This window comes from Diabrotica undecimpunctata, chromosome 5 (assembly GCF_040954645.1).
Source record: "Diabrotica undecimpunctata isolate CICGRU chromosome 5, icDiaUnde3, whole genome shotgun sequence".
NCBI lineage: Eukaryota > Metazoa > Arthropoda > Insecta > Coleoptera > Chrysomelidae > Diabrotica > Diabrotica undecimpunctata.
This window is the reverse complement of record NC_092807.1, coordinates 1,175,798-1,201,647: the sequence shown is the minus strand read 5'-3', so window position 1 is coordinate 1,201,647 and position 25,850 is coordinate 1,175,798. Positions and strand designations below refer to the sequence as shown.

Below are 25,850 nucleotides of genomic sequence, written 5' to 3'. Positions count from 1 at the left end.
TATAAATTACAAAATTAGCATAGCAACCTAAATGATTTATAAATTTTATCTATTTACTAAAAAATTAAAATTAAATTAAAAAAAACCTTTTAACGCATGGCTAAGATGAACTTCGAATGCAATTTCTTACTGACATTTGAAAAAAAATGTAAAATATTTACAGTCTATTAAAATACATAAAATTTCCAATATTTTGACACCATTTAGACAATTTTTACACCACAAAATCCAGACAAAAGTTCGAAACAAACTAATAATGAAATCTCTTATGATACCTATTATTTTATTGTTCGGTTCATCTATTTATTTAATTTTATTATATAATCGACAAAAAACACATCACCTCGTGATATTACCAACTAATTTTCCAAAGAGTTATTTTTTATGATAATACTAGAAGCAGTTTCTTTAATCTAATGGATATAACATTAATTAGACGAAGTCTTCAACTCCCCGTCAGTCCCCGACGTACGTCTTTGATAATAACATCCTCCGATAACCTTAATGAGCCATTATTCCAACATTCTTTTTATTTCATCGAGTCCATGGCAATCGAATCGGCAAAAGGCAAGACGACCGACCGCTTCTTGATCCCCCGAAAAAAAATTAACAGGAAGATATTCAATTTAACCGGAATCAGTTTAGCCCAATGGGAGCGATGGAGGGAGGAGCCGATCCCAGCAATCTGGCCAATGATTGGATCAGAGCGCTCGACGCTGGCGATGTCATGGCAACCGGTTAGTCCGTCGCCAGTTGTTCAACGAGGCGGCCAAAAGGGTGCTCGACTCTTAGCTGACAGTTCACTTCATTTAGTCCACGTGCTTTGCGGGCTATGAACTCACTGTAGTGATTTCTCGCGGTCGTTTAAAATGTCAGATCACGAGCTCACCGAAGATGACCACGAAATCAACGTTCTGGACACTGATTCGCGGTTGTCGCATAGTGATAGTGAAGCCCGGAGTCATTGCAGTAGTCCCGAAAACGTTACTACGCCCCACGGCTCGTCCAGCACTCTCCCCTTCAGTATATCCAATCTATTAGGTAAAAACTTTGAACACAAACAAGACAATGAATCAGAGACTTTGTACCAGAATCCCGCGGGAATCTTTCAACACAGAAGTGCTTTGGGGTTGGTTCCGACGGGGTTTTACGGACAGGGTGTTTTGAGAGTGCCGGCACACAGGCCTCTTGGAGGCCCCTCCAGTCCTCCGGGGCCCATGTTCAGCCCTTGGTCGCTGGGGTTGGATCCCGTTCTACAGAGGTCCGCTGCTGCAGCGGCTTTCGCCACGCAAGTTGTTAAAGATAGATTAGCTGGTAAGTCAACAATATTTTTGATATACCTAATTAAACAACCCATCTGTGTATAGTATACCACATTTTCCTATTGGAGTTCCTGATTTTCTTGATGTTTGAATATCCTTTGTGACATTATATCTATGTATATAGACTTTGAATATATTCGAACCTCATTATTTGTTTACTTTTATTGTTGTCGTTGAATGTTACGTGATTTTTCTTTATTCCTGGTTCTGTTTAATATACCTGCCTGTATTTACACAGCATCTTTATGTCACAGCACTGTTTTTTTTTCTTAAACTTTTCATTTAAAACAAAAATTCTGAACCGTAGCGTAGATTATAGTTTCCTTTAAATCGCCTGTTTGAGATGCTCCAAAAAGGTAATACTTAAATATTTGTATTTTTGTAAATTAAGTACTTTTTCTAAACTTTGGACCCATGTTTGACCCAATTTTTATCAATCAATGATTCTCTTCAATTAATGATTCTGAAGATAAAATTAAATTATTAGAATTTAAACTATTAAAGAATTTGTCACCAAGTAACAAAAAACAAAATTTGTTTAATATATTAATGTTTGTATTTTGAGAACGATTTCCGAAGTGGAGATTGAAACGTCGATAAACTTTTTTAACCTTCAATTGTGGCTTATTCCCATTAAAATAGTAATAGAATGTGTTGGCAAAATTTAATCAATAATTATTGTAACTTCAATATATTTTACATTTTTGGTTTTAATAACGTAATTCGTTGGTCAAGATCTAAGGTTTCTTTCTCCTTCTATTTTCAAAAAGTTGAGTGGCGCTCTCTTTTTGTCTTTTTCTTCTTATCTGTGATAATTTGACGAAAACCCTGTTGTTCATCTGCTAAACTTATACTCTAATTTATTAGCACTTGTAAAGTTTTAGTTGTAAGTTTTAGAGTAGTTGTTAAAAAGTTTATACCTCTGTAGTTTTCTGGCTGTTTTTATCTCCTTTTTTAAGAGTAGACATAGTTCCCTCGTTCTCCATTCTTCCGGTATTTTATTGTGTTTTATAATTTTATTAATTAATGTTGTCAATTATTCTGTGATTCATCTTTCCATCTAGTCAAAAATAAATAATAATTTAGGTGGGCACCAATTTTCCTTTAAAAACACAATTAAATATTTGGGAATGATAGGTACTCGACCAGAAATTGAAATTTCTTAAATCAATTAATAAAACTTGGTGGGATCGGATGTTGAAGTAAGTTTATTATTTTACAAATCTTACATACGATCTATTTTGGATTACGGACATGTTTTGTATGGATCAGCAAGTAATGTACTACTAAACAAAATCAACGTTTTACAGAACTCAGAATTACGAATATGTTTAGAAGTCATGAGATCCACTCCAGTATAAGCTTTATATTTGGAAGCCTTGGAACCTCCTTTAAATATCAGACAAAGTTTTTTGTCCAAAAAATATTTAATGGAAGTATATTCACTGAACTCATATCTATACGAAAAGATAGTCCCTTTAAATTTCCATGACCTGACAAATAAATATTGACAAAAAAAGAAATCTCCCTTACTTTGCGAAGCGTATATAGGTTATTCCACGAATATACGACTGTTTGGGATTATTGCGTCAACGAATATTTTACTGTGAAGGTAGAAGTATGAAAGTAAATTGGTCTAACTATAATCCCAATAAAAAGGGTCTACTGTTAGTATTACATCTGAACTAAACTTATTTCAGTTAATAGATGTTCAGATAGACGCAAAATTTATTGTGAAATTTAATCCGAAAATAACAAAAATTTTTACGCAAACGCTCATTTTTACGCAAATGTGTTCATCAGACATTTGGGTTGGACTTCGGTGAAATGTATACAGTAAAGTGGCGTGTCGGGTTTCTTTGATATTACACTATTTTATTACTTTATTAGGTACTACAACTGTAATAAAAATAAATGTACTATTTTTAATATAAATAAAAAGAAATTGGCAGAACGATGGTTCAGAAACCAGAAAAAGAATCTATATAATATTTCACTTTCTTAGTTTTAAATATTTGTTTGCTTTGAGTGGATGTAGGTACTCTTAAAAGTTCCGAAAGTAACGGGTATAACATACCCGCTATTGATAGTTAAAGTACCGAGTCGTTACAGATATTAAAAAGTAACGAAAATTTACATACAGTTTCATATATCGCCGACTGATTTTAATTTTAAAAACCGTCCGTATAGAGGTGGTTTCCGGTGAAGAGAGGTGTCCGTTAAGAGAGAGTTTAGTGTAGTGTATTTGTTTATTGAAGCCAAAAATGCCGAGACGTGTTTTAGATGTAGACAGCTTTATATTTAATGTACTTTCTTATTTTACTGCTGAGAAAACAAACGGGGGCCCTTTGCGACCTGTTCAGTCCGTATATATAAACGTGTGTGTGATATGTGTGCACTCTGTATTCGTGAAACAAAACTAAAGTTGGTTTTGCAAAAAGCAAAAAAAGTGGACAAAGTGAACACAATATCACACAATATAAATCTCGCCGACAACCAAAGACTATAGATCTTCCCGAAAGTTGCAAATTTGAAATCCGTGAGACAATATATAAAATGCGCGAAAAGAAAGAACATGTTTCTTTAGATTCAGTGCTACAAAAATTAAAAGACAGAAATATATTTGAAATTTCCAGAACAAGTCTGTGGAGAGTTTTAAGACATATTGGCTTTAAGTTCAAAAAGGAAGGCAATAGAAAGGCTTTGTGTGAAAGAGCTAGTGTCGTTCACAAAAGAATAGAATTTTTAAGAAATTATAACAAATTTAAAAAAGAATGTTCTTCCTTTGTTTATTTAGACAAAATATGGATTTTTGCTAAAGGCGGTATCAAACGAATTTGGTAGGACGAGAGCATAAAATCCATAAAACACATCGATAACGAGGGAAAGAGATATATTATAGTGCATGCAGGTGCAAAACATGGTTTTATTGAGGGAGCAGATCTTGTATTTTCATCAAAATCAAATCAGCCGATTATCATGACAATATGAATACGGAGATGTTTGCCAAGTTTACATGAACCATCCGTTATAATACTGGATAATGCTGCGTACCATTCGGAAATTTTAAATAAGCAACCAACAAACACCTGGAATGTAGATAAAATAAAAGAATGGTTAACGAATAAAAATATTACATTTCCTCAATACTGTTTTAAGCCTTAATTACTAACGTTAGCTAAAAGTTATGCACAACCAAACATATATATATATATATATATATATATATATATATATATATATATATATATATATATATATATATATAGTAGACGAAATTATACATAGCTTTGGACATCGTGGGTTACTACTACATCGACTACCGCCCTATCCTTCTTCCCCTAATTCAATCCTATTGAATATATGATATGCAAAACATATTATAATAACCATATTGGATACAAGGGTTACAGTGACGAGGCAGTCTTGGAAACATGGCAACAAGCATTGGATATTGCCACTCCTGAAATTTGGGGAAAAAGTGTAAAAAAATGTGAAGACTTAATTGAAGAATGGTGGATCCGTGAAGGTCGCATCGAAGCAGTTAATCCTGTTATAATTTACCATCCGAATGAGGATAGCGACGACAGTGATTATGGCTGTGAATCTGATGGTTGATGATAGTTTTAGGAGATTGGGAGAATAAGAGAATAAGTAAGTTTTTTTATTTTTTTTAATACTAATTGAATATTCGACTAAATAAAGTACACTATTTAATCACTTAAGTATTGTAACACTTCGTTTAAATCATTTAATTCAAAAACTAACTTGTTTACAATACTAAACTCAATGATAGGAATTATATTATAATTCAAAATCTAAATTACTGTTCTATAAACTATTAACTCTATATTTATATCATGACTTCATATTTAAATCTAAGGTTTATATTTGCCATTTTAAAATGCCAACAGTTATCTCCCCATTTTAAAAATGGGGAGAATTTACTATTGTACAATTCAGCACATTGGACCATTTAAGTCGATACCTTAAACCGAATTTAAAACAGTCGTATATTCGTGGAATGGAGTATAATCAAAATATAGCACTTTTAAAAAATATAGATAGAACGAACTATACATTCAAAAACTATTCTTCTTTATTTTTACATACAGATATTATTGTACCAAATTATAATGAAAACATATATTTAAATAAAAATATTTTTCTATCTATAACGAGCAATTACAAAGAGGCGATAGCTCTATATACAGATGCGTCTAAATCCATAGATGGAACCGGATGCGCTTTTTTTATACCATCGCGACAAATGGAAAAGAAATTCAAACTGAACCCGGAGACTTCGATTTATATAGCAGAGACTATTGCAATATAGGAAGCTTTATTATATGTAGCTGAAGTTGATTTTGCCCATATTTAAATTTTCTTTAACACCTTAGCAGTGTTAAAATCTATTGGTAAATATGAACCACCAAATTTACAAGACTGCCCATACATTTATAGAATTAAACATATTAATCAAACTCTTTTAACCAAATGAATCGATGTACATTTTCTCTGTACTATCAAAGAAAGCATTTCAACCGATACTGGTATTGTACATAAAGTAACGCTTTCTGATAGTATTATTCCTTGCAAGTCAACATTGCTTCGAGAGTGGAGCCACCATCTTTTGTGATACGATTCGGGCACGCATGTTATCCAAAACACTTATTTAAAATACAGGTTTTGGATGCTGACAAATGTGAGCATTGTGGAGAGGAAAGAAATTTAGATCATATATTTTTTCAAAAAAAATTCACTGTTCCCCTGAATGCCTAACAAATCCTCCAACTTGTGGAGCAAGTCGGTTTTGTTATGGAAAACATTTAGGCAAACAATAAGCAGAAGAAGAGACAGCAACGTAGCTCTAGTAAACTTCGAACTCAAACAAAACAGTATTTTAAATGTTCTCTTCTCTTAGTTTAAAAAGTTTCGCTCAAAATTTTGTTTCGTCGGTATCTTCATCATAAATGATCACTGGGCTAATTGCTTCGAGACGATTGCATATTCCCCAAATATGTTTAATGGGATTGAATTCATAATGGTCAGGAGCAGTCTTAACACATTATATCCAAAACTATGTAGGTATAATTTTGTCTACTATAAATATTTTTAGTTTTTTATTCCTTTTGGCCAACTGTAGTAATTATGGCTTTAAATAATCCGGAGGAAATGACATATTTTCATTCGTTAACCGTTCTTTTATTTTTTTTACTGTTTATTTTTTATTATCCTATATTCTTCATCTCATATCACGAAGTTACAAGGCAAACGTTCCAGTAATTTATTCGTTGTGTTGAGCCTCCATTGCATACGTCATTTTCTTGTCAAAGTATTTATTTGGCCAATATTTGCTTTTAAGTTTTTAATAGTTTGTCTGTGACTTCTTTATATCAAAATTGTTATATGTTCATGTTCAGAATTAATGCCAGAAATAACTCCATACGAAATGAAAACGGCACTTTTAGAAATGAAAAATAACAAATCCCCTGGCGATGACGGAGTAATGATCGAAGCGATCAAACTAGGTGGAAATAAAATTAAGCAAGCTTTTCACCGAATGTATCTACCAAGGAAAAACTACTTCTCAATGGAACATTGCAGTCATTTTATCACGCAATCAAGGAGACATAACAGATCTAAAAAACTATTGTCCTATCAGTTTGCTTTCACACATATATAAACTTTTCACAAAAATTATCAAAAAAAGGCTGGATGCTAAGTTAGACTTTTATCAGCCTAGAGAACAATCTGGATTTTGATCGGGATACAGCACTAACGACCATTTACTAGTGATAAAGAACCTGATAGAAGATTCTGCATAATACAACAAACCATTGGCACTGATATTTGTGGACTACGAGAAAGTATTCGATACGATAAACCATCAGAAAATGTTAAAAGCATTGAAACCGATGAGGGATATACTTTTGGAGCTTTCAAAATCAATTTTGTTGCCTGTATGAAGATGATGTTTATCTAAGGCTAAAACTGATTGGTATTTGCGAAAGAAAATGAGATGTTCATAAATTCTGTTGTGAATTTTGCGATTAGTTTGGTCTATGTAAGATAGTGCTCAAGGAATTTTATGAACTTCGTGTTGTTCGTTGAATATATTATCTTTAACGGAACAGACAAGATGAGAGGTAAATCTTACCTTGTTTCTCTTTGGTTTGAAAATTTTATCGATTTTGTCATTGACTGCTATATTATAAGGAAGAAAATGTTTGTATGGTGTAGGTCTAATTTGGTATTTGTCTAATAAATTGATCTAATAAACAACAGTATTATTGATTGAATTAATTTGTGAAACTAGGTGATGAGGGTTGTAGATTTTTAGTAAACAGAGTAATAGAAATCTCGGATTTGTTTTTTTTTATGAGAACGTCAAGTAACGTTATGCCTTATATTCGAGGTGTTCTAGTAGACTTTTTAACGAGGAATTAAAATTTGCTTTAAGTCAACAGAAAAAGGAAGTTTTATTGATAATGAATCTTGTTATTTTCTTCAAGTAAATTGTTTGGATTATTAGGAATTGGTTTGTGATCCGAAGTATTGATGAAATTTAATGGTTTCTGAATGTAAGAAGAAATTTTTACAACGACTGTTACATTTTCTTTATCAGCAGAAAAAATAATTAGATTTGGATGTGATTAAAGATCTTTCATCGCCTGTCTTTCAGATTGCCTAACACTTAGAGAACACTTGGAATTTTTCTCGAGAGTGAATATCCTTACTATGTTCTTTAGTTGTTTCTATCCCCTGGCAGGTTTGATATTAAAACTTTTGCGTTATTTACTTTAACTACATACATGAATACATTTTGGTTAACTCTTGAATTTTCTCTATGTACTATTTGATATTCACCCCATTCTAATTACACCCCAAGCAGGCTACGCCCCTGTTCCAATCGCCATGCCACACAGAAGTAAATATTTCATGTAAATAAGTACTTCAGCGATCAGTTTTCGAATAATATTCTAATAAATGCCTTATTGCATGTCAAGACATAATAATAGACTACTAACGAAATGGCGTCTTCAAAATGGCTGTTCTACTTGATAATATCCCCCAATTATGTTACGCTTTTTTATTTTTATACTTGGAAAACAATCGATTTTGGAATTACATATAACGAAGACCGGTTCAGCGTTGTAATTGGAGGATGAAAAAAACTAAACGAAACGAACGGTACGATTGAGTGTCGGAAGATGAAGAGTTCTTTGGAATTGTGGCTTAAGGAATTTGTTGGAATAATTTAGGTGATCATAGCTATACAATTTTCTGTAAACAACTGTTACCTTAGTCAAAATCTGTGAAAAAATCATGGATTTGACGTAAAAATTTGATATAGGTTTTGTAGATTCTAAAAGGTATATAAATGATAGCTGATGACAAATTCTTGAAGACGTACAGCTGACTACTTTGTTTTTTTTTAACGATCATAGAAAGTAAAAAAATTATTTTTTGCCTATAAAACATTTTTATACATTTTAGAGAAAAATGATTTAAATAAAAGTTGCAGTTTTTAAAAAGTTTTTAAATTGGCGAGTTTCTAAATTAAATAATTAAATAGTTAACCGAGATAATTGCAAAAAATCCTTATTTTTACTGTAATATTTAAAGGTTAATATGTAACTTTTTTAACTACCGTCTAGTAGAATTCTGTGAAGAACAACATCTTTCAATTACAAATACTTTCTATCAACATCATCGACGGAGATTATACATGGCGCAGCCCAGATGGACGAACAAGAAATCAAATAGACTACATCCTAATAAGATCAAGATGAAACTTGTTGGCCATCAACTGTAAAACATTTCCTGACGCAGACTGTGAAAGCGATCATCAACTCCTTGTATTGAACGTTCGACTTCGTTTTAAAGTCCCCAAAAGAAGACCCCTAAGAAAAGTCATGTCTCTTAATCCGTCAAAAATCAATGACTTCCAACAAAACCTGGAAGAAGCTTTCTTTAGATCAAATAGATAGTGACCCTGAGAGTACTTGGATCTATTTCAAAGATAAGATAATCGAGGTTGCAAAAGACTGTGAGGTAGCGGTTTCCACGGGCCGTAAGCTGTGGATATCCGAAAATACGTGGACAGTGATGATTAAAAGCAGAAAAGAACATAAAACTAGATACGAAACAAACGATGAATACAGAGCGTTATCGGAAGAAATCAGAAAACAGTGCCGCAAAGACAAAACGGATTACATCTCTCAAATATGTAGAGAGATAGAGGAACGTGGCTGTCGAAATGAACCGAGGGATTTAGTTCAGAAGATCAAACTCCTTACTAGAGAATTAAAATCTTAAATGCGGTCTGTAATAGATAAGGAAGCTAATCTAAAGACTGATACTAATGAAATATTGGAAACATGACGAAACTACTGTAAGGAGCTATATAAAAATAACGAGGTACCAGCAGAAAATCAATGACTCTTTGACTACCCTAGAGAACCTGCTGTCTTACTCGCTAAAGCCAAAGATGCAATTAAATCGCTATAGAGAAATATATCCCCAGGCATTGATTCAATACCAGGTGAAATAATACAGTTACTAAATAAAGGATTACATATCATTCATTCTATCTGTATCGCTGTTTGGAATTCAGGAAAATGGCCATCTAATTGGTCTGCCTCAATTTATACCCCACTACACAAAAAAGGAACTACTACCAAATCTAAAAACTACTGCACACTGTCACTAATAACACATGCTAGTCAAATCTTGTTGCATATCATCAAAAACAGATTAACAACGTATCTATATTACCAAATTCCTCAGGAACAAGCTGTGTTTATAACGGGTAAAGGTACATGGAAATAAATCCTGAACCAGAGACAACTCATTGAAAAGTCTAAAGAATTTGATGAAACTATGAGTACATGCTTCGTTGACTACCAAAAGGTTTTTGATCGTGTAAGCTGGATAAATCTGAGGTTCATTTTAATAGAAATAAGCACACCTATGCACCTGGTGACACTTATTTAAAATCTATCAGTCCAAAGTAGCAACAGTACCACTAGATCAGAAGTTCTCAAACCAATTCAAGACCGAGAGAGGTCTTAAACAAGAATGCGTGTTATCACCTGACTTATTCCACATTTATGGTGAATATATCATAAGGATGCCTTTAGATGGATGAGCCGGTGGAGTAACAGTGCCTGGTAGAAAAATCTCTGTTTAATCTCCTGCGAAGAGTTAAGTACGAAAGCAATAAAGTTGGTCTGAAAATCAATAAAGCTACGAAGAAAATAATGGTGGTCGACAGATTTCACACTATTCAACTGACAAACAGGAATACCAGATACTGGACAGTTTTGTTTATCTCGGGTCTAGTGTAACTAACGATGGTAACTGTAAAGCAGAAGTATTGGTATGGCAAAAAATGCGATGATGATGCTGAAGAACAATGCTGCGCATACCTTATACAGCTCATAGGACAAACGTTTTCATTCTAAACCAACTCGAGATTAAAAAAAAAGGCTGCCCACAATATGTCTGCAATGTATTTTGCAATTTTTCGGTCACGTGGTTCGCAGAACTGACGATAGTTTGGAGAGATTGATTGTTTCTGGAAACGTTCCGGGGAGGACGATCAAGAGGACGATCACCAATAGGTGGTCTGACCCAATTAAGAACTCAAGCTCTCAGAGCAGCTGAAGATAGAGACCAATGGAGAAAAATTGATGGGAATATTGGAAGAAATCACGATCCTCAATAATAGGGAAACAACAAGAGAGAGAGAGAGGGGGAGGGAGTATTAAAGACGAATTCCTATCGTCATCAACTGATGGCATGTTGGGTAAAAAATTCTGAATAAATGTTGCTGCAGATGAAACATGTCCTCCGCCATATTCTGTTGATGAACGCGAATGACTTGTGTAATTGGAAGCATTTAATTGAGTTGAGTAGTTAAAATAAGCAGGATTCAAGGTTGGTATTACTACGAATGAATTGTTTTGCAATGGATTATTACACAATAGTTCATCCAGTATCTCAAGGGTTCTTTTTTTAAACAGCCTTTTTTGATAATCGTTTAATTTTGCTGTATCAGGGAGCAAACAAATTTTAAAACAAATTTGGAAACGAACGTTTTTATACTTTACAAGAAGAATTAATAATAATCATTATATATTTATATAAATAATATATATTAATCAATAAAATTTAAATATTTTTTATGAAAAATTCATCTTTTTTGTGGAAAAATTTAACTAATTCATTTTGCCGTGATTTTTTGATATTTTCGGGAAGTGAAAATAGCACAGTTATTATTATTTTATCAAGCTACCAAAATTTTAAAAAATTCAACCTTCTGTGTGACATAACACCGAGATATTTCAAATTTTTTCAGCGCTCTCCAATTTAAAGTTCCATTCTAAAAAAAAACGAAGCACGGACAGGTGGTATTTTACGACCACCATCACTGTAACAGATTATACCTGTTTACTTTTTCTAGCAATATGTTATAATATATAAAATAGACCATAATATTTAGATTTTGGTTTATAATCTGTTCAATTTTCAGCTCTTAATGACAATGAAAATGTGATACTAAGAAAAAACATAGCCATCTTAGTTCCTCTTGGTCATAGAAGGTTCTTTTTTCTAAAGATTGTGTTTTTTCACTTTAGTGAGCCTACTTCCAAGCGCGTGAAATAAAAAATACAAGCTTGACAAGTTATTATAAATGTTTATAAACTAAAGAAGTCAGGACTTTTTCAAGCATTTTTTTAATAACAATTTTGATAAAAGGAGAAAAATGGAATAAACAAATTGAATAACTTACAAACTATTTGATCGATTTAGCTGAGATTTAGTAAACTTCAATAACTCATAGAGGTAGAGGTAGAAGAACTATACCATAGCAATAATCAAGTCGTGAAATGGTTGAAAAAGCAAGACCAAACAATTGTCATGGGTGACTTCAACGCCAAAGTTGGGGCCAGCAAAACATCATCTGCAATTAGACCATTTTGCAGAAGCAAATTAATTAGTAATAATGAACACCTGGTTTAAGCTACACCCAAAGAAATTGTAGGCCTGAAAATCTCCACAGGATTCTGTGGGAAGGATTGTAAGATATCAGATTAACCACATGGTAGTACATAAGAGGTATAGGAACAACTGTAAATCTCTCAAAACATACCCGGAGGCAGACATAAATTCTGATCATGTACCAGTTGTAGGTAAGTTCAAAGTCAGAATGAAGAAAATTACAAGTAAGTCGATGAAAAAGTATGATGTTAGAAAACGGAAAGATCCCAATTTTCGACTGAAGGTGAGTGAAAACCTCAATACAAAGGTGCTAAAATGCAGAAATGCAAGAACTATAGAGGAATTTGTGGACGCCGTTGGTATGGGGAAAGCTCTATTTAGTGTGAAGGTATTATTTCAGAAATGTATAGATGTCAGCTGTGATGTTTTTACATACCTGATTGACTACAAGAAGGCTTTCGATAGAATCAGGCATGGACAAATGATTGAAATGCTGAAGAGGAATGGGATTGACGGAAGAGGCCCAAAAATAATAGCTAACCTCTATTGGAATCAATCAACTGTGCTACGAATAGATAGGTAATATACAGATCAGGTCAAAATCTTACGTGGATTTGATCAACATCGTACAGGGCCGTAAGCTGCAGTACTTGGGACATATAATGAGAAATCAAGGCAGATACGAGCTACTTCAATGCATTTTGCATGGAAAAAGGGCCCCAGGATAAAGAAGAATATCCTGGCTCGCTAAACTGAAAGCAAAGACATTAACACAGCTATTTTCCGTATAGCAACCAACAAAGTCATCATAGCCAGAATAATCGCCAACGTTCGGAATGGATAGGCACCCTAAAACGAAGAATAACTCATTATCTGCCATAATTTCAAGTAGTTATATTACATGTCATTATGCAAAAAATAAAATTAATAATATTTATAAATTACTATCAAAATAATGGTTTTTTGCAATTATCTCGGCCAATTGTTTATTTATTTTAATTTAGAAACTCGCAAATTAAAGAACTTTTTAATATCTACAACTTGAACTATTTTTCTCTAAAATGTATACGAAATGTTTTATAGGAAAAAATATTGTCTTTTATAGATTTTTTCATTATATTTTTACAAAAGAAACATACACATACAACTAAAACTTTAATCCAAGGAAATGAAGGTTCCTGTTGTCCTTTTCTACCCACGTATTATCTTTTATTTAATAAAAAGATAGATAAAATACACTGGTCAATAAAAACAGCACGAATATTTCGGTAACAAAGCAGCACGGCATCAGAAATATAGCAATTACCTTATACAGTTGATAGAGAAGCGATACTATCTCGACCATGTTACTCTAATAAACTATGTTTAGTGGGTGGAAAAAAATATGTACTTATATATTATTATACCGATGAAATGGTTTTGTTACGACCGGATTCGGTAATAAACTGGCTAGAAATAATTGTTTTTCACGCCAAATTTAGCTCCGTAATTAAACTTTCATCATTTTTAGTATACGTACAACCAACGGCCGTTTGAATTGAGTATGACTATTAGTTGTCAACAATGGAGTTGTAGATTACGGGTTAAATTATAGAGAGTACAGTGCTGGGAAATTGTTTTTAAGTAAACCACAACTGTAATAATAGCTGGCGGGGGCATTAGGATATTACAATGCATTTATGTACTATGTAATCGTTTGGTTACAATATTTTATAAGACGATTTTTTACTTACAATATTTAGTACGGGACGTTTCGTAAAGAAAAGTTTATAGGTCAAATATAAATCTATATATATATATATATATATATATATATATATATATATATATATATATATATATACTTCTTTGACAGGTAACCTTCGGGAAAGCGTCAGGTGAAGGATTGGCTAAAGATGGTATAAGCCCATTTGGTGAAGAACTTCATTCTAAATGTGAAATTGTCAGTGATAGACTGTCAGCACCTAAATGGAAAACTTATTTAGTACAAATGGTGGAAGTTAGCATCTAAAACTTACATTGAAAATATTCAGTTAGTCCTTGTAGTGAACATTGTCTTAAAATATGTTAAAAAACATTAAAAATTTTTAAATAAAAACATTACAACATAAATGAGTATTTTTAAAAATTACAACACAAAAACATCTAAAAAACAAACAAAAACCACAACTTCATGCCAAAGGCACTTCAAAGGGAAGAAGTAGAATAGAAGAATTGTTCTTCCCTTTTGTTGAAAATCTTGCCATCTTCTGTCAACATCAATATATAGAATATGAAATACTAACAAACAAAAAAAAATGTGAAAGTTTACCACTGAGTCACATTCCCTTTATTTTTAATGACATCCACAATTCTTTGTGGCATAGTTTTTACCAAGTTCTGACAAAATTCTAATCTAAACGAATCCCTTATTTCTTGCAATTTTTCCTTCAATTGGTTGACGGACCTGGCAGGATGTTTTCTCAAAGCTTTTTTCATTTAGCGCCATAAACTCTCTATCGGGGATAATTCGGGACTGTTACAAACCCATTCGAGAAGTGGTATACCATGGTCTTCAATCCATTTTAAACTCTTTTTTGAGGTATAACAACCTGCGAAGTCCTATTGGAAGACCAAATCTTTTGCTGATCTTAAACGGTGTTCCATAATCGGTAAAAGAGATTCTTCTAAAATATTCAAATATTTGTCCGTGTTTAGAATCTCATCGATAAAATGTAACTTTCACACACATTTCCACGACATGCTGCCCCAGATCAGGACAGATGCAGGAAATTTGACTTTTCTTTTCAGACAGTCGGAATGGAAAGCTCGTACATATATAATTAATATCAATTTTTCATGAATTTAGTAATAAACATAATAAAGTAATTTAGAAATGAATACAAAAAAATGAAATAAAACAAATTAGTATTAATTTAATTATCTTCTGAAATAAAATAAAAATTCCATTCAAACGTAACCAAATGACTTCTCAATTAAATTGAAACCTCGTATGACCTCCACGCACCTGTATACCGGCATTTATTCTTCTGTGCATACTGTTAATTAAGTTTAAAACTTCATTCTGTGGAATTGCTTTCCATGCCTCTAAAAAAGCTACTTTGAGTTGATCTAAGGTAAGCAGAGCAGGTACTCTGCTTCGAATACTTCTACAATGCCTATCTCAAACATAATCGATGAGTTTAAATCGGGACTGTGCACTGGCCATGCCATATGAGTAAAATCAACAATATTTAAGTATTCTCTGACAATACATGCATCAGTGTAAAGTTTTCTCCAATAAATGGTGCATATATGGGACAACATAATGTTGCAGTATCTCATTTATGTACCTATTAACGGTTAAAGATCTCTTTGGGACAACATACATTTCTGTACGCGCTTCCGAGGATATACCAGCTCACACTATAACTGAAACCCCACGAAAACTTACTCTAGGGCTAAAAGTGCACTAGACATATCGTTCACCGTCTCCAAACTCCTCCGGGAACGTAGACAAAATTTGTACTCATCGGTAGACATCACAATTCTCCAGTCTCTGCATTTCAATCGCGACACTTCCTAGCACAATGTACTGTAGCTACATGATTCTCATTCAACTGTTTTCTAACGATTTGATTACTAACACTGATGGTTCTGACATGTTAAAGACTGTTTCTAACCTCTACAGCAGTTGAATGAAGATTTCTTAGTACTGAAGACACTACAAAAATAGTCGTCCCGATGAGTAGTTCTTTTCTGCGGATCTGTTCCAGAACGTCGGGTATAAGCAAAATTCCTTTTTCTGTCTCTAAAAAACGAGCAAAAACACCTTGGCCTCTACTGCGTGAAAAGTCGTATTTGTCAGCTACGTAACCTGACGTCTTTGCAAAGTAATTTCTGCACTCAAAGGCATCTTGAAATTGCCAAGTATTGACACAATCACGATAATATTAAACACCTTTGACATCAATAAACAGAAATGACATAGTAAAAACAATTAAAAGCGCACAGCCTCCTTGTTACTCTGAAGTCAGTCAAGTCAGTATAAGATGATCACTTTAAAATTGTTGAGATTTTCTAAGAATATCTGGAAAATTTCAGTTTAAAAACATTGTTGCAGTTTCGCAACTTTATATGAATACTGTGGAAATATCAACATACTTTGTGTTAGTTTTTTTCTTCCCATATAGTTAGCCAAAATAAACTGTTGTTTATTCATACATTGTTTTGAACAATAAAGCTGAGCAAAATTAGTGTGTTTCGTTAAAATTGCAGATCGCTTGGGTAATTATACACCCACTCGTCGCCTCAACTTGTAACTAACAACTATTAAACCAACCGCTTTTTTTAGTGAGACTATTTTCATCTGCCAAACAAGACAGTCGTGTCTTAGTTATGAGGTAGCGTAAAGATGGATGCAGTGAGAAGATCTTTATGTATCTGCAAAAGATACTGAATTAAAAATGACGTAATAAAACAACCTATGCATATAGAATAAAGTATAATCCACGACATGGGGATGAAATAGCTATCGTGGTGTGGACATTTTAAACATGTTCCAAGACCTAAGCTGAGGTCATTAGAAATAACAGCAATCGTCTGAGAAAATGGGAAAATATGTCTTTTATAAATCAGATTCATGAATCGATAGATATATACAATATCGTTCATAATATCGACAAAGTACTATGTATTTATTATATGTTTTACCGCATAAAATTAATAAAAGAATCAAATGCGTGCAGGTAATAATCGTTTACTGATGATGTCGAAACACAAACCAATTAAAAATGAGTTTTGTTATAACATAAGTAAATCGTGTCGTGGCATATGTTGTATTAATAAAAAATAATAAATTACCTCAACCGTACAGATCGAGCATAATTACCTCGATTCGTTTGTGCGTTTGGGTTTTTATTATTGTTGTGTCGACTTTTTCGCAGTGGCGCGACTCACTTTTTTTTAAGATAATTGTTAATGGATATTTTAACGAAAAGTAACCCACGTTGAAGTCAGTGTAACAAATTTAGAAGAAGGGTGTAGTAAAAGGCTTTAAGAAATATAGCAAATAAAAATATAGAAAATTACGCGGCTAAAGGAAATAAAGAGACTTAATGCTTGAGACTGACCACTACAAAATTCAAGGACAAAAACGACCAATTTGTATGCTTGTAAAAGACAGTAGAAAATTGAATAAGATAGCTACAAATTTAAAGAAATAAAAATAACACAAGGTGTAAAGAATCTTTATCGGAAGTAAATATTTGGGTCCTCAGCTACATGATGAAGAAACTACAAGAAGAATATACCAAGGCTGGCCTAGAAATTAACCTCCCGAAAACAGAGTACCTATCTACAAGTGAAGAAGACATAGAAGATCTACAGATTGATGACAACGTAACAATCAAAGGAAAGGATAAATTCAAATACCTGGGGTTTATAATCACGAAAAAGGCAACAACAGAGGAAGAAATTACACAAAGATTAGGACAAACAAGAACAGCAATCCGACAACTTAACTCAGTATGGTGGGATAGACACCTAAATATGAAGACAAAAACGCAGATTTATAAAACATTAGTGCGAAGTATTATGACATACGGGGCTGAAAATTGGATCATAAACAAGAAAAACAGCAGTAAGATAGTAGCAACAGAGATGGAATGCCTGCGAAGATGCTTCAGAGTAACAAGAATGGATAGGAGAAGTAATGACGAAATAAAGCAAAGAACATCAATAGAAACAGACATACTAACATATATAGAACAAAAAAGATTAAAGTGGTATGGACATGTAAGAAGAACTAGCGACAGCAAATGGATAAAGAGAATAACCGAATGGAGCCCCATAGGAAGGAGGAAAAGAGGACGACCCCGAAAATCCTGGAGGAACGAAGTAGACGACGCCATGAGTAAGAGAGGCCTAAACGATGGAGAATGGAACAACAGAGAGAGATGGAAACGGTTGAGCGAGGGAAGGCAGTGAATACTGTAGAATCCCTAAATATATATATATATATATATATATATATATATATATATATATATATATATATATATATATATATATATATATATATATATATATATATAAATATTTGGGTGCCAGGGAAGTGTATAGAATATATGTTTCGCCGAGTTTTGACCTATATTGTTAAAAAATATTTATACGTACTTTTTAGAAAATAATTTTTACTTTTATTTAAAATCCATCAACCTTTAAAAATTTGTTGACAATTCTCTTCTAGTAAGGGATGTTGCAGTTTCGCAACTGTATATAAACATTGTTAAAAAATATTTAACTATATATTTTTTATTATATTATTTGTCTTACATACAAAATTATCCTATTGCTTTACATCGATATTTATGTGGCAATCAGCTGTGAAAGTTATTGCGACTTTAATCTTTCTTGCCGTATCATATTATAGAATACTCATGGTATTATTTTAACCGTAGACAAGCGATTTTTGTGATATACATACCTAAAGTTCGTATCATACTTAGTTTCCAAAAAGCTGCGCTTTTTGATTTACATTTAGATTTACATAGAATTCCTAAAAAAGGACTGAAAATGAATTTCAGCAAAACTAAACTAATATCAAACAAAGATGACAAACCTATGATAAACATTGAAGGGACAGAGATAGAACACGTAGATGAATATATATATCTGGGTCAAAATGTCAAGGTAAGCAAAAAAAATCAGACTACCGAAATAAGCACACGTGTAAAAATGGGATGGGCAACATTCGAAAGACTCTCATACGTACTTAAAAATAAAAATATACCTCAAAGACTGCGAACCAAAGTATTTAATTCCTGTATCCTATCTGTACTTACATATGGAGCTCATACCTGGACATTCACTAAAATAAACATGGAGAAGATCAGAAAAACTCAGAGAGCTATGGAACCACAGATGCTGGGTATCTTACTCAAAGACCATAAAACCAATGAAAACATTCGTAATAGAACAAAAGTAAAAGATGCTGTCGAACTGGCAGCTAAACTGAAATGGAAATGGGCTGGACATAACGAACGTCTTACAGATGGCCGATGGAATAAAGAAATCGGGAATTGGCGGCCATATGAAGCCAAAAGACCACGAGGAAGACCGCAAATGCGATGGTATATACACCTTTGGTATATCATTTGTCACGCGTATTTTAATTTGTAAATATTAATGATTTATTGGAATTGCATGTATGTAATTTGTTTATTGATTTTACTTCGTTTTAAATGGAGTTTCATGTAGTCTTCTTGCTTAATATACGTACCCAAAGCAAAAAAAAGAAACCAGCGAGTTTTAAATTGAACATAGACATGTATACTCCCTTTCTGATGGTTTCATATGTTGTATAGAGATCATCATATGTGCAGAAAGCAACAAGGAATTTTAAATATGTTAATTTGTTTATTACTAAAAAAAGTCTAGAGTTATCAAGAGTAATGTGTGACCGAAGTTTCTGGCACTATTGTAGAGTGTTGATACGATCATTTCAAAGGAACTAAAAGAAAATATATATGCTAAAAAAGGTACTGGATCTGATCTGGTGGAAGGAGAAATAGTAAAATAGCTTCCAAGAAATACGTTCTAATACAATGGTAAAGATAACAAAGCAATGAAAACTACGAAATGAAGTTTCATCTTACAGACTCATATTTTTACTACATATAATGTCAAAACTGTTCGAAAAACTTTTACTTAAAACACAAAATAATGATTGATGAAAAGTCCAGTGTGCCAATTTGGCTTCAGAAAGTTACTCAGCTAAAAGAAAAAGCATTGAAAATTCAATAAGTCTGTGCAGATCTATTTCTGGATGTATTTTCAATACGATATATTCCACCACTAGAAAATTATATCTTTTAGATTATATATTGTCAAACAACAGGATTTGTACTCAGAACTAACGTATGTCCTAAAAGGTTTGACACAAAATTCATTGGCTTTTATATTAACAAAACTAAAATAATATCAAGTTGCCTTTGGAAACAAAAGTTTGTTAACTTTGTTTACTGCCAGTTAAGATGTATTTATTTTTAAGTTTTCGCTTTAAGATTTCGTATATATTAGAGAAAAAAACGTATCTATAAGTTGGTTGGGCCGGTACCCAAAGCTGAATTCTGTCGAATATTTCAGAATGAAAACATTTCACGCAGACCCATTTATAGAACAATAGCGGAGTGCGAGCAGAGAATATCATGCCTTAATCTCGTAAATAGTGAAACAACACGTGCATTTATTACGCAAAAGTAAGAGAGATTATTGAGAAAAGCACAAAACCAGGTTGGACTATTAACGAGGAGACTAGCTCATCAATAAAGACCTTCTAAGAGTGCAATATCAATGGAATTGAGGAGGAATGGTGTTAAATATCGAAAGCGATGTAAGTGGTTCAAAACACTCTCAAGTGTAACTCCTTGATATACCAAGATCATCATCATCATCATCAGTGGCGTTACAGCTCTTTATGAGCCAAAGCCTTCTTCAGAACAACCCTCCATTCGCCAATGTCTCTGGCAACTCTTCTCCATGCTCTAATTCCGATAGACTTCAAATCATTTTCTAGGTTGTCTTGGTGTCTAAGTCTCGGTCTTCCTCTTCTTCGTTGTCCAATCAGCCCTCTTCGGTCAAAAACTTTTCTGACTATGGCATCTTCCTCTCGTCTGATTACATGACCTATCCATCTGAGGCGTGCTACCTTAATGAATTTTACAACGTCAGGTTCTCCAAATCTTCTATACAACTCAAAATTGTAACACCTGCGCCACAAACCTTGTTCTTTTATGCCTCCATATATTCGTCTTAGTATTTTTAGCGAGATTTTTCGTGATATACCAAGGTGCTGCCGACAATTGAGGCGAGTACACTTCGCCAATAAACAAATTATTGTTTTAGATAACGAAAAGTATTTCACTTTGAGTAATTCTGAAATGAAAGGGAACGATAGATTTTGAATGGAAGTTTTCTAATCGAAGGAATGAAAAGTGAGGGGTGAAGCTTTAAATATTCAGAGCTATATTGATAACTACCTTTCCAAATTGCTTCAGTTTGTCCACGAACAACATGCTACTGATGATATCATGTATTTGCGGACGTACGTCATGCCATTGCTCAAGAAATACCCAAAACTGGCTTTGACAACATCACATACCTTTTGTTTCCAAAAACGATAACTTTAAAATGTTGCGGCAGTCTCGTCCAATAAAGGATTTTTGAGGTTTACTGTCCAGGAAGGACATTCGAAGAAATTTGCGTATGGTAAAGCAGTATGATCCATTCTACTTAATTCGATAGTATAGTTGAATTGTATGTAGTTACTACTTTATGATTAACTAAGTTGTGTTAATTAAATTTCTTCGTTAAAAAAGTCCAATAATATTGTTTGCCAAAACTTTAGTTACAAGTACCACAAGGTACTGTATTGGGACTGGTGCTTTACATCTTACACAATAATAATATTCCTGACCTGAAAGGAGATATAATAATTATTAAGAACTATGATTGGAAATTGTGTTTTGCCATAATATTTTGCAATTGAAATTGAGAACAATAAGAAAACATGAGAATAAGAAATTAATAAATAATTAAAAATCTTTTTTTCCATAGCTGATGTTAAAGTGTTGCTATAACAACTGTTTTGAGTAGATAAAGTATCACTTTAACCGCAAGGGTAGATAAAGTGACACTTTAACAGCAAGAGTAGATAAAATGTTTTAACTTTTTTTTATTCAATAAAATTTACAAATTCAAACACATTAAGGATTAAAAACAACTCAAATTTTACAATTACCATTATTAGAAATATCTATTTTTGGAGCATCACAACTTGTACTCGTTTGCTTAAACACTTGATTCGAGGTACGGGATTGATTTTCTGGTCCACCAAGTATACACTTGGATACAGCAATCTTATTGCTTATTGACTCCTCAGTGTAAGATTCTGCAACAGATGATATTCCGTCCATTTCGTATTTATTTACTTTGTACACAAAACGCAACAATATTCTCCGCAAAAACCAAAACGTAACATTTGTTTGACATTTGTTGACAGAGTAATTCATATCCCTAGCAACGGAACAACACAATTGCGATTTTTGTGCTAAAAATTACAATTTTCTTTGAAATTCTATTTTTTACCTGAACTTAAAGTCTTGCTATAGAAAAATAGTATATTACTTTATGAGGCTGAGAAGCATGACTTTTCTTGACGCGCCCGATATTACGCGCCGAACGAAGTGAGGCGCGTAATAGAGGGCAAGTCAAGAAAAGTCGCTTCTTTGCCGAATAAAGTATACTATTTTTTCTTCAAACGTAGCAATTTTCAACCATAAATAGTACAATTCATACGTTATTTTTACTCGAAATTAACTGTGACAACTATCAAAGTCGTCTAGATGTTAGAAACTAAAATAATTAAGTCGGCGGTGGGATTTGCGTCTCCCTGGTTACAGTTTTTTGCAATTATTAAAGACAGCTTATTGTTGTTGCAACCGCAAGCGCAAATTTAGTGCGAAAATGGAAAACCTAAACGAAATTGAGTCCGCGGCTAATGATGCAGTAGCACGTTTGGGGCCCTCCAAGTACGATAAGAACGATAATGCTCAAAAAATTTTAAACCCTCATGATTCGCCAACATCGGGAATGATTGCTGAAAGTTGTTCTCGACCATCAGTATCATCAACAATTACCAATGCGTATCAAGAGTCGGGAATATTTTTGCACGGTTTCAATTTTGAAAATGCCTCATTAACTAATTGTACTTTTAATATTACTATAAATAAAAATGATGTTTAATTGTTGTTAATGACATTTGTATTGTTGCTTTGTGACATGTTTCATATTGTTGCCATGACAACAAAAACTGCTGCCGGCGGAGACATCAAACTTTGACAGGATCAAGTTAGATATGTAATGTCATCATTATTTGACGTTTGAAGAAAAAATGTTGTATTGCACACGACGATAAAATCGCATTATCTTCTCGAGCATAATTAGCGTCTCGACTGACGTCTCGACGCTTAAAAACGCTCTCGAAGATAAAGTACAATTTTATCTTCTTTTACAATAAATAACTATAAATACTTTGTTTAATCTATTTATTTTTAATATTTTATATTTTATCTATTTATGTTTTTTTTTTCTTGTTTTGTTGCACCTTTTTTTATAATTCTGTACATTAAATTTCCCTCTTTTTACGATCAACAGTGTATGTTAAAAACTTACTCATTTTTTATCTTATTGTCCTAATTAATGTAGCTAAAATGTATTTATTGTCGTTAGAGGTTGTTCCGTGTCATTTTTCGGTAAGAAACCCAGCGGTGCACCAATGGTTTCAATTGTTATGTTATGGGTTAGTTACATGCCTGTCAGATGGTTATCTAAAATTTCCTATTACCTCAAGCATTCCCATTGGCCGATTCCTTAATGATGTTTTTACGTGTGGTTGATAGAGACGGGGCTCGAAATGGTCTTTTTTATTATAAAATGCAATATGGCGGATAATTATATGGTGTGTTTAGACGTGGCTAGAACCTTTTGAAATAAATCCTTATGAAAATCGTTGGGCATAATTGGTAATGTTCAGACGTGGCGCGTTTCGTTGAAATCGTTGTAACTGGTCGAGGCGATGGTGTAATTTTAGCTTTTTTCTCTTATTTAAATGCATACCGGTTGCGTCAGGTGTAATGATAGGTAATGAGAGGGCAACGACAATTACTTCTCTTCTTATAAGCGATGAAGTAAACCTCGTTTTATATACTTTGTACGTAAAATGAAATCATGGAGATATATCGATATAATTAGCGGAATAATGAAAGTACTACTTTGTTTCTTATTTAAACAGAACAATAATTTTAACCTTTGTAAGGCTTTTCGTATTCCACATTATCAACGTTTGTCTATTTTATTCGACAGATTTTTCTATTTATTGTATTTAAGAGATTTAGGATTCTACTAGTGAGACAATTATTTGTCAGTAATGTAATAAACCATTTAACGAATAAAAAAGAAGAAGAAACAGACGAATTCTACCAATAAAGAGAGGAAATAATGCGTAATACAAAAAAAAACAGAGATTTAAATAGTAATATGTGACCGATAATACGTAATAGTCTGGTATAATCTACAATAGAGTATTAGAATACTCCGAAAATATAATTGGTGATTATCAAAATGGATTCAGACCAAATAGAGCCACTACAGATAATATATTTATACTAAGAACGATACAAGAAAAAGCTTATGAATACGACATAGACCTATATAATATATATATAGACTTTAAACAAGCTTTTGATAGTGTGAATAGAGACAGAATGCTGGAAGACCTTTGTAATCTAGGTATACCTAAGAAATACATCAGCCTCATAAAAATGACGTTGCAGGGTTCAAAAGCCGCAGTCAGAGTAGATGGAGAACTGTCTCCCCTGTTTAACATCAACATAGTAACATAGTACATCCCAGTAAGACAGGGAGATGCCCTATCAACCATGCTATTCAACCTAGTTCTTGAGGCAGTCATCAGAAAAACCAATATAACCGGCCATATAAACACCAAATCAGTACAAATGACTGCATATGCAGACGATGTAGCCATCATTAGTAGGAATAAGCCACGACTAATGGAAGTGTTAAAACAAATTGATCCTGAAGCGAAAAAAAGAGGTCTCAAAATAAACGAAGCAAAAACGAAGTATATGACAGTCAAAAGAATAACTGACAATGAAAATAATATCACAATAGACAACTATACTATCGAACGAGTGGATGCCTTTACATACATATCTCGGCACAGAAATCAATCAGAAGAACTCCGTAAGTAGCGAAATTAATGCACGAATTTCCAGCGGGAATCGTACATACTATGCTAATAAAAGATTGATGACATCGAAATTATTAGACAAAAGAACCAAAATGACTATCTACAGAACACTGATTAGACCTGTAGTAACCTATGGATGTGAAACTTGGGTAATGACGAAAAAAGATGAAGCCCAACTCAGGACATACTGAGGAAAGTATATGGCCCGGTACAAGAGGAAGATGGCACATGGAGAATCAGGAGAAACGACGAGGTTAATGAGTTAAATGAAGGTTATGACATTGTAAGATTTGTGAAAAGTCAAAGACTGTCATGGCTGGGACATGTGCAGAGACAAAACGATGCCAAATCAACAAAGAAAATGTTACAATGGAAGCCCATAGGAAGGCGAAAAAAAGGAAGGCCCAGAATGAGATGGTTGGATGACGTGGAAGACGACCTGAAAACAATGAACATAAGACAATGGAGAAGAAGGGCACAAGATAGATCTGAATGGAAGGACATAGCCAGACAGGCAAAGACCCATCCAGAGTTATGATGCCAAAAGAAGAAGAAGAAGATGTGACCGATTACTTCAGTTTTGTCTTGAAAAATCATTAGCAGTTACTAATATGTTTTTTAAACTGCTCCTAAGGAGATTATATACTTTAAAGACTCTCCAAGATAGCCCAGAAAGAATCATACGAAACCAAATTGATTCATCTTAA

The 25,850-nt window shown here is 33.2% G+C and overlaps 1 protein-coding gene across 1 annotated transcript in view; it reads left to right on the top strand.

Moving 5' to 3' along the window:
• The first annotated feature begins 760 nt into the window (after positions 1-760).
• The window catches only part of C15 (homeobox protein C15), a 144,627-nt gene continuing 119,537 nt past the window's right edge, over positions 761-25,850 (top strand). The window contains exon 1 of the mRNA XM_072531336.1: positions 761-1,314. Coding sequence (XP_072387437.1) covers positions 870-1,314 — 445 coding nt within the window. The 5' untranslated portion in view covers positions 761-869. The remainder of the gene's footprint in view (positions 1,315-25,850) is intronic.